We start from the raw sequence: 14,435 nt of genomic DNA on the forward strand, positions 1-14,435 counted from the left end.
TAATGCCTTGAGAGACAAAATAAAAGACCATCGGAGGGCTGGGTTTGTGGAAGGCTGAGAATTGGGAAGAAAAATATCAACATGGTGCAAAGCACAGCTAAACTCTAAGGTGAGCTGCCAAGTGAGGACAGCACAAAGATCTCCTCTTGCCTTCCAAAGGGAAGCTGGACACCCTCGAGCATGCTGTACATCTCAGCTGGTGTGTTGCAATGCCAATGGGCACCACAATGGGTGACTGTACCTTGGCCCCGTGCACATCACGATAGCTACAGTTGCTCTGTTGAGACCCAGCATAAGCTGCCTGGGTTGAAGTCCATCAATGACCTCGCAGTGCTGATGGACTGCAGAAGTGGTGAGGGAAAAACAAAAGCAGTGCAAATTACTCAAACGGGAAATGGAGGCTCACACAGATTTCCTGCGGGATGCTCTGTGTTTACCTGCATGTGTAGTTGTCTTCAAGTGGTGGTTGTATAATTGGAGGAGAACTTAGTGGTGTTTTTTCTTGTGTTTGTTTTACTGAGATGACAGATTTCTTATTTAGAGCCTTCTTTATTTCTCATATTCCTAATTTTTAAAGTAAAACATGGCCTTTCTCTAGAATCTTTTATCTGAGGGGGTATCTGAGTGTTTTGTCAGCATCTCAAATGGCCTGTAATGCTCTGTAGCAGGCATATGTTTCATCTCATTAAACAGCTATCAAAATTGTGGTTCAGAAGCCAAGCCTGCTTGTCCTGGATTAGATGGGAATGAGCAGAGAGCATCTGGTACTGCTCAAGAAGCTGCTGCTGATGGTTCCTTTCTACAGAGCTTTGGTGGAAGAAGCATACAAGGACATATGAATGGTACAGTGGAGAAATCATCTCTGGTAAAGTCAGTAACATAACTACTCTTGGTTTCATTCAGATTAAGCTTCCATCCAAGCGATCTTCTTGTGAAACAGCTGGTTCTATGGCTTAGGCAGTGCTTTTCAGTGGTGTTCAACCAAATGCAGCCATCAGCAATCATCCATGAACTGTAATCCAGCTCCAACCTACATTTGGAGCAACCTCATTTGCTGGAGTGGCAATAGCAAATGAGATACAAATTGCGGGGAGACTCCCATCCTCCAAACCCACAGCATGATGCAGTTTGTGTGCGAGCAGTAAGTGCACGAGCCTCACTTTATGTAATTTGCTGGAACCTCAAAAGGAAGTTAGTGCTCTCTATAGCACCGAACCCAAATTATATGCAACCACGATTCACATGACCAGCTGCCTACACAATGGGAGAATTTTCCAGACATTGTAAAACTGGCTTTTAAAACTGTATTCTCTTAATGTTTTGGATCACATTTAAACCTTAAAATTGCCTTGATCTTTCTTCTCAGACATACTTGCTTGTCCAAATTGAGGATGAGGGCTGGTTTTCATAGACTTAGGAATGCAAGCATTGTAATTTATGCTGAATTCTTCCTGTCTAGGAAAAACATCATATTTGGGAGAAATGTGTGTCTGCAGCATCACAGAAACTGCCATACTCTGACAGAAATACTGGGTTTTGTGCTTGGCAAACCTCCTGCAGAAACTGATTTTACCCAGCTCCGTCTCCCCATGAGGTGAAAGAACAGCATCCCCCACAGCTGAGACAGATAGCTATGTGGACTATGAGCTTCTCATTTCTATACTGGACTAGCTTCTTTCACTCTCTGATTGGCATAAAAAGGTGTGACAGTGATAGGTGTAAAACAGATGTGGAATTACACAGGGAGGCTGGGAATCATGTAGAAGAGACACCAGGGTGTCTTCATTTTCTTGGGAGTCAGGAGGGCCAATGCACTGGGATCTGTGTGCCAAGATCACATGGGGTATTTTTGATAGGGGGCTGAGAATTTGGGGTTCGCCTCAGGAATCTGCCCACGCGCTTGGCTGTAGCACAACACCTGATGTCCTCATTACTGCTTGCTTCATCAGGCCTCCCTTCTCTACCAAGTGTTTTGCTATACATGAAGAGGCAAACAGTGAGTGCTTTGTGTTTTAAGTTCATCCAGGCAGGCACAGTCTTTTGCTCTGCTGCATGCGCGTATGCATGCACCATGTGCCCCACCCCGTTTGGGACTCTCTATTGCTCCTAATAATTTCTCAGGATTTCTCCATTTTTTTCCCCATTACACCAGGTTTTTCTGTAGCATGGCAGTCCTATTCTCCATGCCATGATTTTACTCTTCTCTTTTACTGAAAGACACTGAAGCTTGTATTTAGACACTTCATGTATATAAAGACATTTGTGAGTCTAGTCAAAACGAAAAGACATGTCAGCCTGATCTATTTCTCACTAAAGCCAAAGAAGTAGTTCCATTAGCTTGGCTAGAACTCCATGGGGATCTTAATACTGCTTTTGTGGGAAGAAGGAAGGCATTGAATTTGGCCCAGAATTTGAGTTTCTTAAAAAACAAGCTGTATCTTGTCACCTCTTACTTGGCATTAATTGTCTATCTCCACCTTTCCTATCAATAGAGCAATGATGCTATTTTTGACCATCTGCGAAGTCCATAGATCCTTCACAAAACCAGCCTGCCAAACCAGCTGTTCTTTGGGGAAGTTTGTCTAGCTCAGTTTTAAAAATCTGTTTTTCTCAATGCACCAGGAACTTGTTTGCAGACAAAACACGTATAATTTCTAGCATATGGATTGCTTTTTTTTTTTTTTTCTTCTATGGAGGAAAAATTGCTGCCCTGGAGGCTGGTGAACTGTGGGAAATAATAGTAATGAGTTCTCTGCTAAATTCGGTATAGAGCTGTACCCCTGCACTCTGAAATCACAGTGCAGGGCTTGAGGAGCTTTACACTGAAGTTATTCCTATGGGTTAAGGAATAAAACCCTGAAGACATGTGGCTTATGAGTTTTATTTATTGAGGTAAACCTCCTGTAACATGTGGGAACAGCATGGCTTTGCTTCTTCTTGCCTGTGACTCTGTCACATCTTGCCCGTCACATGCCCATCAGGGATGTCCTCATCAGGATGTTTACTTCTGTGAGATAAACTGTGCAGGGTCAGGTCCCTGGTCAGTAAGTATTCTGGCACAGGGACTTCGGCATATTCCAGTTCTGCTCACTCTTACATTGGTGTAAATCAAAAGTTGTAAGACAAGGTAAATATGAGAATAATAATGGAAACATGTCCCTTTAATCCAGTGAAAGGAAGTTACTTGAACAAAGCAAAAGAGTTACTGGTAAAACCTCATTAATAGTAGGGACAACTCATGTTGTAATTAAATTAGTGGACCTCATTAAAGATGGTTCCCCAGGAACTGAAACAAACATGAAGTCGAGTTGCTTAATTATCTTTGTCTTGGAGGTTTTTTTAGCATTCCCAGGCTCTGTGGGAGAGGAAGGAACAACGATATGAAAGGATTAGAAATCCACAATTATATCACTTTGTAACAAAGGGGATGGCCAAGAGTGTGGGATTTTTCAGCTAGTGACTTTGAACCCAGAAAGAGGCATAGACACCGTGAGGAGAGTTTGTAAATCACAGTCAACAAAAGGTTTGCCCGGCAATAACTGCTGAGAAGGCACAGTGGGGAATCCTTCCAGGTTTCAGAGAAGACACGCTGAACGATGTCTTCTCCATACCCCAAAGCATCACGGGTTTGGGTTTTTTCCAAGCTTAAGAGCACAAACACATACAAATTAAAGGTAATAAGAAGCTACAAGACATTTAAAATGAGAAAATAAAGGATTACCCCTCCGATGTGCCTCCTTCCTTCTTTTTATGCAAATAATATTTTCAATACAGCTTTTCCAGGGTGGGGTGCAGTGCAGGACAGGGCCTGTGGCAGTCCGTCCACGCCAGCAAGAGAAGCTTGAGTAGCTGAGAAGGAGCACTGTGAAGAGGGTTATCAAGTCAGCTGGAGCTGAGGAGGCCACAGTAGGATCTGACCTTTGTAGAAAAATCTTTCACAGTGTAGAAAATTGATGTTTTCTGCTGTTGCTTTCTGCTCCCCAGCCCCTGTGTGCAGTCTCTGTGGGGATTACTTTAGCTTCTGGCGCTGACCCCTTACGGGAGGAACTTTACTTGCAGATAGTCTAGTACATCCCGGCTGTAAAATTGGACAGGTGCAAATATCGATGGAAAAAAATCTGTACGGAATAAGCTTATTAAGTTCCCTGACTATTAGGACTTCCCTAGCATGGCTGTTAACATACTAATTATAAAGGAGAAGCGGATTAGCTGTGCCTGCTCTTGCAGCCTGCAGTGGTGATCCCTGTGTGTCTGTATTTCCCCCGTGTCCCCTTCCAGCACTCTGCTCTTTTCAGACTAGGAAGTTCCCTCTTCCAGGGACTGTTTCCAAAGGCTTGGGAGATGGTCACTGATCCTTGTTTACTCAGCTCAGAGACTGCCAGGCCAGGTTTCAATTGTGTGGATTAGGGACTGTAGTCCTAAAGGCTGCCTGAGAACCACGGTTTGAGTCCTGGCGTCACGGGAGGCAACGGCCTGGGACTGTACAAACTGCATGAACCCCTTGGTCTGGTCATGCAAGCCACCCCACAGCCCTCCCTGTGCTGTGGCTCCTAGTTGCACTCGAGCACAGGGGTGTGGAAAGATGCAGTAAGCACTTCGCTCCGAAAAGATGCTGAGCAGCTGGAGGTGGTTTGAGCTGCAGTGGACTCTGCATATTCTACACTAGCTAAGGCCTCATTCAGCCCTTGATTAAGCCCCCACTGTCTTAACGAGAGTTTCATGATACCCTAGGAACTACCATTTTGTGTCTTTGTTCCCACCTACAGAAGTAAGATCTATAATGAGTAAATTATAAGGCTAAACCATGCTTGCATCCCTCCTGCTTGTATTCATCCCTGAGTGAAACACCCACTTCTCACTGCTGGAGAGTTCAGGCAGTGATAAAACTAATCATTATCTGTGAATTGGCTTTGCCCTTTAGTTTCTAAAATAAGTGGCTTTTATGGGCTTGAGCTGCAAAGAGGGAGCTGCCACATAACAGACTTGGTTCTGTCAGCGATAAGAAAACAGAAGCCTGTGAGGTTCTTTGCAGCAAGCCTTTTTCAGCACAAAACCCTCACTTAGCCCCTGTGTGGCGTGAAGCCTTGTGGGCAGCTGATATTTTTGCCTTTGTTTTTGGGTAGTGACATAGCATCTGCCCTCTCCATGACAACTCATTTCCCACACATTTAAAAATGAATCGGAGCACCTGGCTTTAGCTCTGCAGGGCTGTGGCTCACCATCTAATCATTAGACCTTTCAAGACCAGAATAAGAGTGGTACAATATGGCTTTCAGGCAGTCTTTAAAAAAAAATCCAACCCTAAAAGCTTTAATCTTAAACATAGCAATACCTCAGGAAATTCCAGCTTTTGATCTGGGGCAGAATGTGTTTCCAAATTCATTTCACGCTGTGCTGTTTCAGTGAATATAACCACTTCACCCAGGGGTCCTACTCCTAGACCTTCCAAGAAACTTCAGAAAGCAGCCTTCAAAGTTAGGCCAGGCAATTTCTGCTCTGCTCCCAGCCCTGCCACAGAGCCACTGTATGATGGACCAGCTCTGTACTTAAAAGTGTTTTGGAGATTTAACTGGTTGTGAAGGCAGCAGGTTCCTCATCGCATGTAGTTGCAATCACTCCAGTATGAAGATGCTTACACTGGTATAGCTCATTCGGATGCAGTAAGCGCAAAAGTGCAGTGAGCTAGAGATGCCAAATACTAGTACAACCATGCTTACCCTTGGACCTTTAACAGCATAACTGTGGTTGTGTTTAAATAGTTTAATCTGCTCTCGCAATCCAAAAACGTGCATCCGTGTGCATAGATCTCCAGAATGCTTCAGATTCAAGTTCAGAGTCTTGAGTTTGCAGTGTCTTGAAATAGTGGGTTGACACTGGCGAGTGGACTCCTGGCACTACACAGACCTAAAAACTAGCCAGAATTTAAGCACCAAGCAGAGTTGTGCCCAAGGCATGCACAAATGTCCTTCCCAGCCCAAGTTACACAGACAAACTGCTCTACAACCCCATGCTCCCTTTTGACCCTATTCAATCTTATTAATTATTACATTAAATCCCAATACCACTTCAAGAGGCTTCCCAGCACACTGCTTGAATGCTTTTCAGCCTGGTGAGTTCCTCCCACAAAGGGAGAAAAAAAGCCCAGCAGGACTGAAGGGCAAGTGCCCAAATACAAGTGCTTCACCTTCGTGGCAGCTGTAACTGCATCACCGCTCTCACACTGCCCCTGGGTAAAGGGAAGCTGGATGCTCCTGGCCATGCTGGGTGGTAGGAGATGTCATTCAGGCAGAGCCCAACCCACTGGAAAAAAGAAAAGGGGGTTACTGGTGGGCATGCAGACTGCTGTTTCTGTAAGGCGTCATGGTATTATTTTGAATAGAAATGAGTTGAAATGTAGAAATTTTTGCTTGTATTGGATGTGTGATCATTTGATGAAGTATTGAAACTTTTCACTATTTTAGTGGTTGGAAAATAACTGAAAGGCCTTTTTTTCCTATTGAAAAAGTACCCGAAGAAGATTTTTAGTGGTTGGGGGCAGCAATGCCTAGGATACTGCATTTCTGCCTTTTCTATCCCTTTCTCTTTTAGAAGAGTAACTGCCACTGGTTTACTTTTTTTGCTGAGCTTCATTTTTGTTCCAGGGCATGAGGGGGCTCAGGTCTGTGACCCTGATCAGCCAACCTGTGATGTGACTCTCTCTAGACAAGCAAGCGGAGTATTTAGTGCCAAATACTTCTGTCTCCCGTTATCTATCCTCCATGTTCAAAGGTCGCAGGAAGTAAATGATTTGAAATTGTATCTTTTCTTTTCCATTCATTGCAGATAATCTTTGACATTCGCAGTAGCTGTATTTTCCCTGCCGTGATACAATATTGTCAGTGTAAAGCCAATTACTGATGTAGAGCTGCTGTTCAGTGTTGATCTTAGTCTACTATTTCAGATTTTTCCAATCTGGAGAATACAGATGGTTGCAAGTTTTCTGATGAGAATGTGTTGGGTTTTATTTTTAAATTCAGAAATGATGACTCACAAAACCTCAAACTTTATCTTGTGGGAACATACCAGTTCTGCTATGAAACTCATTTGGGGGAAGGCTTCTCAGGTCAGGTCCAGGAAGGAAATTTGGGTCAGAAATGTCAGGCACTTCAGCAGACTCAGCCATGTCCTGGGTACAACATTCACCAATGACCGCAGAGACCTTGATGCCATTTCTGGGTTTGACAGCAAAAGCTTGACCTCCTGCCTCCCAGGCAACTGCTGATTCCTTGTCTGCTGGCTAGAAGAGGAATGATTTCTCTCTGCCATGTTCTTGCATCAAAGATTTGGAAAATACTTGGCTCTATCCTGATACAGAGCAGAAAAAATCTGTGAAAATGCTTGTGGGATAAAAATTGTTTTCTTCTCAGATGTCCTGAATATCTTATCTGAAATAAATGAAGACTTTTTTTTTTTTAAATTTGCGCTAGTGCACAATTTAGTAATAAAAGAGGTGTCACACTATGTACAAAGCATGGATCTGGCAAACAGGAGAATCAGTTTCAGTCCTTTCCTCTATCCTGTCACAGGTTACTTGGTATCGCTGGTAGTCTGACAAACATTTTCACCAGCAGCCGCACCACTGACAAGTGAGTGGCTCTTCCAGTGGTCCATTCCCACGGCTGTATGTCCCCAGTGGCTGTGCCCAGGTTTGCCAGTGTCTGTAGAGCCACCTATGGTGTATCATCAGCCAGGGGAGCTGCTCCGAGCTCAAATGACCTGGTTATTTTTAATCCAGGTACTTCTTCTCGCTGATTAACCATGTGACTGCACACATGCTTGTGCTGGCACAACCGTTGGGATGGCACGGGGACAGGAACAAGCAACAGGAGGTGAGGGAAGGCTGCCAAAACCAAGTTCATCGAGATATGTCCTCAGTTTTTTCTTGTGCAACATTAATAACAGTTATTTGTCATAGAAAAACACTAAATCCATGGAATAAAATAGCAGTTTAGCAGCTATGTAGTCATAAAGCTGCTCATTAGGATTTTTTCAAGCATTTGTCTGTGTGCTTGAGTAGAAGTAGTCCAATAATTACTGATTTTGAATATTTACTGCCAGCTGTTCAACAAGATATGAATCAGTTGGTTAGTTATGGGTGAAGTTTTCATTAGGATCTAAGCTCCTTAGACGCTTCTAAAAATGTTTTCTTCTATCCTGCTGTCTAATCTGCTATCAGCATAGCAGAAATCCCATTAATTAAGGACTAAGACCTTTTATAATCTTCTTCCCAGACTGCAGAATGCATTTACCATTGCTGTTCATCGGGCTGAGTCCAGTGCAGGGTGCTGCTGGAGCATCAGCCCCTTCATGCACGGGAGCAGGACACGCTCAGGCTTCTGCCTAGGAAGGATGAAATTGTCCTGTAAGAGCAGGGATATCCCACACAAGCTAACATTTGAGCTTCAGCTGTGGGCCAGTGTCAGCTACTTAATAAGACTTGTGCCACTCTGTGTGCTCCTTGAATTAAAAAAAAAAAAAGGTTTGGCACTGAGAAAGCATCCTACACGTCAAGTCTGTCTTCTGTGCTGCTAATATGCCATTAATACACATTGTGTCTGGTGGAAAACTAGAAGGTAACTGAAGTTGGTGAGTTGGGTATGCTATGATGAGTTGATGAGTTGATGAGTTGGGTATCCAAATCAGTATCCAAATCTAAACCTCATATGTGATTTGTAAAGGATTGTGAGAGCTGGGCTTTCAGGAAGGCCATTGAAACTTGTAGGCGTGAGCTAATTAAGTAATGTCAGTGCATAAAGTGAAAGAAACCCTAAGGATGTATACACTATAAGGTTTTATACACTACAGAGACCAACCAAATTCAAATGGCAGAAAAGCGTGAATCATCAAAGCCCTGCTGGCGCAAGGGACTGCTAATCCAGAAGCTGTAGGGTCAGGGTGGTCTGAGCCCTGCACTCCCTGCAGCCAAGGACTGCCTCCAGGGCCTCGGGGGCTGCCTGCTGTTGCTTGCTTTCCTCTTGGATATCCTATCCGGTAGTGCATATCGTGCTGTTTGAACGTGCCTTCCTCTTTTCTTCCTAGGGAATGGCTTTTACACTTGAAGAGAGGCTGCAGCTCGGAATTCACGGCCTCCTTCCTCCTTGCTTCTTGAGCCAAGATGTTCAAGTCCTCCGTGTTATGAAAAACTACGAGAACAAATCTAATGATCTAGACAAGTATGTAAAAAACATCTTATTTATTCCTTCCTCTCCCTTTAATTTTCAGTTCTTTAAAGCTCCTGGGAAGGCTTGAGGATCCTGCTTCAAGGCACACAGGTTTCCTTCAGAGTCACTTTTTTCCCCCTGTCCATACTCTCCAGCACCAGGAGCGTTTATTCTGGCCTGTGTGCTGTCAGCTCAGTTACATGCCATCCCAGTCCCAAAATAGCACTGGTACTGCTTTTTTCTACCATCACATTGCTGGAGATCACTGGTATTAGCCTGGCAATTCACTATACTTTGGGTGCAAGTACATGATGAAAAGGCAGTCCCTGCCCCAGAGCACTGGAGATAGAGTGAACACATGTAGTGCATGTGCCTGTCTGTGTGCTCATCAATACATTCACTGAAATACTGGCTGGAAGAACAGAAAGAACCTGCCAACTGGTAGGAAAAAAACCCAACAAAACAGAAGCAATGATGTGTAATGACTAATCTTTCTGTCCCTGAGCTTGCATTGTGTCCAGTATTGTTCATCTGGGTTATTGATGGAAGATGGTGTTTGACTTCTGTCATGACGGACGGTAGGGTTTGCTTCTCCATCTGTCTCAGTTGTTATTGATCTGGGGACTGAGGCAGCAGGACTCTTCCCCTGTAGAGCAACTCCATTGCATTGGCTTTTCTGTGTCACAAATGCATGTGTCGATCTTGCAGATTGTGTATTGAGGGCAGCATGTGATGCCTTTTCGAAGCCACACTGCAAGATTGGGCGCTGAACACAAAAGGGAGTTCATCATTATGTTCATACAAGTTTCTCAGACAGAAAATCATTTGTAATCTCTCTTTAATTTTTGAGGTTTTCATTTTTCTGGCTTCAAATTGACTAATTCAATCTTAGCCAATGAAGCATTTTCAGGAAAGGAAAATCTTTGGACAAATGTAACATATTCTAAGTCACTACGTGGTCATATAGACCCGGTGATGCACGTGTAAGTCTGGACAACACTAAGAATACAAAGTTGACTTAACATTTTCATTTTCTAAATGAATATTTTTGTCTTTTTTTTTTTCCAAATATGGGATTTAACTATCCTTCTGTGTTTAGTGATTAAGTAATTGAGGATGCAGGATAGTGGAGAGAGAGGTTTTGTGGAAATATTTTAGGAAAGAATGCTTTGAAATTTGCAAATTAATATTTGCACATATGCATATTTCAACTTATAGATTGCATAATAGATTTTGATAATAAAGATGATGTCCGGCTCTGTCCCAGGTAGCCCTGAAGACTTCTTTTGACCTTTTCCATTGCATTTGTTTTTAATGCCAATTCCAAAATTCTGAGGGCATGCACGGGTCTGAATTCCAGCTCTACTGAGTCTTTGTGAGCTGTCGGTGAGGATGGTGGAGCCGGTCAGGTCCTCTGGGAAATTTTGCTCCAAGCATCTTCTCACGATGCAGCATTGAGGAGTGTCGGGGCTTGGGCGAACTAAGTACGTACTGAGTGAGCCAGCTACTGCTTTTTATGAAACTGCCAACATCTGTAAATACTGATACATATCTATTTTATTTTACTTTTAAGGTATATTGTTCTTATGACGTTACAAGATAGGAACGAGAAGCTTTTTTATCGAGTGCTGACCTCTGACATCGAGAGATTCATGCCCATCGTTTACACCCCAACAGTTGGCCTCGCTTGTCAGCAGTATGGTTTGGCTTTCAGGAGACCACGGTGAGTGAAGAGACTGTTCTTGCCCCTTTTTTAATTTCATGTGAATGTTTCTTTTGTATCGACAGTCCATCTTTATGTGGGTGGCCCGAAGCATCTAAAACTTGATCCCTCATCAAAAGATGGACCAGCAAGCAGCTTCGTGTGTGTACATTTGATGATGAGCTGGGGAGTCGAGAATAGCTCTGCCTTCTTCCTATGAACAGCAAACAGAGTGGTTTTGTTCTCAAACAGTACTGTACAGTCTGTGCAACTTAGCTCCAAATGGCTCTCTGAACTTATGGCTGCACCCCTCCCCATCTGCTGTCTCAGGAGCACTGAGTACCTTCTACAGTGCTGGTGTTTGAGTAATTGTTGGATTTTGGATACGTTGTGCTGATGCTGAACTTTTGTATGGACTTCCACAAACCACCCCGCAAGAATCATTTTCTGAGGAGATGATGCTCTGCATCAGTGCCTTCCTCGCTGCTCAGAACAGTTACTGTGTAAATTCATGCAACATTAAACACTGTGTACCGTGTTGGAAGGCCCTGTTCTGCATAATTCTTTTCAATGATTAATGTTTTGATAAAATCCTCATTAGCATTCTGAAATACGTTTTAGCCCTAGCCTGAAAATTCAATGGTAAGGTTCAGTTTTCTTTGCAAGCTTTTTATTTTTTTGTCCTTGAAATGGACCAGTAGGCAGATAAACATTTTAGCTTTTGCTATAGAAATAGGCAAAGTAAAGGAATGGAATAATACCATTTTAAAAGCATTGCACAAGCATGAGGTTTAATTGCAGTTTCAGCTGAGAGTAGTGTGATAGGTGGGGAAACTGAAGCAAGTTCTACTGACTGACTCAAGGTCACAGGGGGACCCTGAGGCAGACCTCGAAGATGTAAGGGCTGTGTAGACAGATAATGATTAACATATTATGGATAAGATTATCTTGGCAAACACGCTTGCATCCTGCTTGTCATCAAAATTTCTGTTAAAGCCACTGTATTCTTTCACATGAGCTGCTCCTCAGGATTGCTTTTTGGCTTGTGTCTACCCCAGGTAATTGTGTTCTGTTCCCTGGTACCCCACTTCTGCATCTGCTGGGCTATGGTGAAGTCATTCATCTAGTCAAGCCTTGATCATACCCCCTCTTCCTCCTCAGTGTGCATGAGGAAACCAGAGAAGGAATTGTTCTTTGTACAGGGGGAGGACACTTAGTTCTTCTGGGCAGGGGAAAAGGTAGCAGAGAGAAGAGAGCCCAGACTCTGTCCCCGGGTGTTGATCTGCGAGCACTGTCAGGCAGGGAAGAGCACACTGCTGGTTCTCGGCTAATCAAGATCAACTCCTCCTCCCAGCCACTGTATCTCTGCCTTCAATCTGCCTTTACCCTGCAAGAAGTTCAAACAATATTTGGGAGCTTCGCCTCTTTTATTTTTCATCCCTGTTATCCTCAGGAATGCAGGGGTGTCTTTCCATATACCGGACTCTTTCTGCAGTTGTTGCTTTTGGAGAATTCCCCTTCCTGTAACTCACTTCTTTCTCATGTTTTAAACACACAGTATTTTACCAATGTGGTAAGAACATCTGTTCTCATAGTCTGACAGTTTTGCTGTTGAACTTGGGCTTGGAGCTGTTCTGGATTCCAGCCCGTGGCTTCCGCAGGAAAGGGTAAATTATCATGCCCTTAGTACACTGAATTTCCTATGACAGGGAGTTTGTTTCTCTGAAGATGTAGAGCGAATTTCAGCCTACCTCAGATTGGTTTTAATCAAGGTTGTTTTAGCAAAAGAGTGGTTTTGTTCCATAAAGAAAAGAGCTATTATATGATGTGAAGTGATGAGATTAAAATGAGAAGCATTCATACGTGCTTTTTTTGTAGATCTGACTCGTATTGTCTTGCAGTATATATTTTCTCTCCTGGAGCATATTATGTATATAAGGGTTGTCAAGCATTGGAACAGGCTGCCCAGGGAAGTGGTTGAGTCACCATCCCTGGAGGTATTGAAAAGACGTGTAGACATAGCGCTTAGGGACATGGTTTAGTGGTGGACTTGGCAGTGCTAGGTTAATGGTTGGACTCGATCTTAAGGGTCTTTTCCAACCTAAATGATTCTATGATTCTGTGTACATCAGGAGCCAGCCTGTAAGACACTTAGTTCAGGGTAGGATGCCAACACTTTCTACTAAAATCATTAGGACCTGCAGATTTGGGGAGCTCAGGAATTAAGATCTAAGTTTATATCTCTAGCTCTTCCCATGTTTGTTATCCTAAGCTGCACTGACAGTCTGAAAAGGTGATTCTTCTAACCTAATTGTATTTCCATCAGAAGGTTTTTCAAACAAAATGACACCCACATAAATATATTTCACTGTTGTTTTAGGGAGAACATAGCACTAGAACTGGAGAGGATGTCCAAGCCATTCAGTTTAGCTCTGTTGTCACAGGAAGCCTTATCATATAATCCTGTTCATTAACTGATTATGTTTTATTTTAAATCTGCAATAAAGCTGCCCTATGTAGCCCAATTCCAGTACTTAACTCTCATATAAGTAGAAAGTGGTTTTACCCTAGTATATAACATAAATGTTCTTTGCCAATGTCATCCTCTCTACAGTAGTCTTTTCAGGGTAGAAAACTGGGATCATGCTCAGCCTGGTGGTTTTCTTGCCTGTAGTTCTTGCTGTTCTGTCCAGGCTGTCCCACTCTGGAGTCTCCTGTTTGGCTACATTTCTCCTGAGATGAACGACAGAAGAGTGAGCAGTGAGCACTGCTTTGCCATGGACGACTGGCAGTGCCGAGGGGACCAGAGCAGTTAGCTTTTAGCTTTTGCTAACACGTCCCAGCGTGCCCTCGCCTTCGAGTGGTCTGGTTGCTGTAATTCAATTTGTCATCTTCTCCCTCTGAATCTTTTCTTTAACACGATTACCCCACCAGATATGTGCCACTCCATAATTGTGCTTAGCATTTCTCCTCGCCACGTGTCCTGCTGTGAGCTCTGTCCTGTTGGTTTTGGGTCATCTCAAATCAGGTGATTCAAAGTCTTTCTAAACCTGTCCTCCGGAGTGCCGCGCCTCCCAGCCCAACTCTTTGGGCAACGGGGAGCTGGTTTGAATGTTTGCTGCAGCAATCACCTTTTCATCCAAACTGTCACGTTTAATGCTGTTGATCAGGCAGGGAAGATGAGATACCTCAGTTTTAAAACACCACATGGTGCTCCAACATGGATGGACGTGCACATATAGCACAGCTTATGGTGAGGGGAGAAGTCTACAGAATATTATGCAGTCTTTCTGCAGCCACAGCAACAGCAATTAGTGACCTGGGGACACAATAAACTTCTTCCCTGTGCTGAGCTCTTTCTCAGCCCCATTAGTACTTGGCTTTGTATTTGAAGGTTGAGCCTGGAAAGATTAAAGCACAAGTAACTTGCTTACAAAGCAATTCTTGTACAAGAGCATCTGAAAATAGTCCTATGAGGTCCAGCAGGGCTTCTCTCATCAGAATGCATTTATCAGTGTTCGCATGGCTGCAGA

General features: G+C 43.5%; 1 protein-coding gene across 5 annotated transcripts in view; it reads left to right on the forward strand.

Annotated features, from left to right (window-relative positions):
* The first annotated feature begins 756 nt into the window (after positions 1 to 756).
* ME3 (malic enzyme 3, NADP(+)-dependent, mitochondrial) overlaps positions 757 to 14,435 on the forward strand; it is a 69,400-nt gene continuing 55,721 nt past the window's right edge. Inside the window, exons 1-3 of one of the 5 annotated variants that reach the window (XM_009323451.1) lie at positions 757 to 865; positions 9,079 to 9,212; positions 10,774 to 10,923. In XM_009323451.1, the coding sequence (XP_009321726.1) occupies positions 836 to 865; positions 9,079 to 9,212; positions 10,774 to 10,923 (314 nt within the window). In that variant the 5' untranslated portion in view covers positions 757 to 835. Of the gene's footprint in view, positions 871 to 9,078; positions 9,213 to 10,773; positions 10,924 to 14,435 lie in introns of all 5 variants that reach the window. The other 4 variants (XM_009323450.1, XM_009323447.1, XM_009323448.1 and 1 more) reach the window with 4 other exon arrangements.

Source organism: Pygoscelis adeliae, unplaced genomic scaffold, assembly GCF_000699105.1.
Source record: "Pygoscelis adeliae isolate BGI_AS28 unplaced genomic scaffold, ASM69910v1 Scaffold84, whole genome shotgun sequence".
Classification (NCBI taxonomy): Eukaryota; Metazoa; Chordata; class Aves; order Sphenisciformes; family Spheniscidae; genus Pygoscelis; species Pygoscelis adeliae.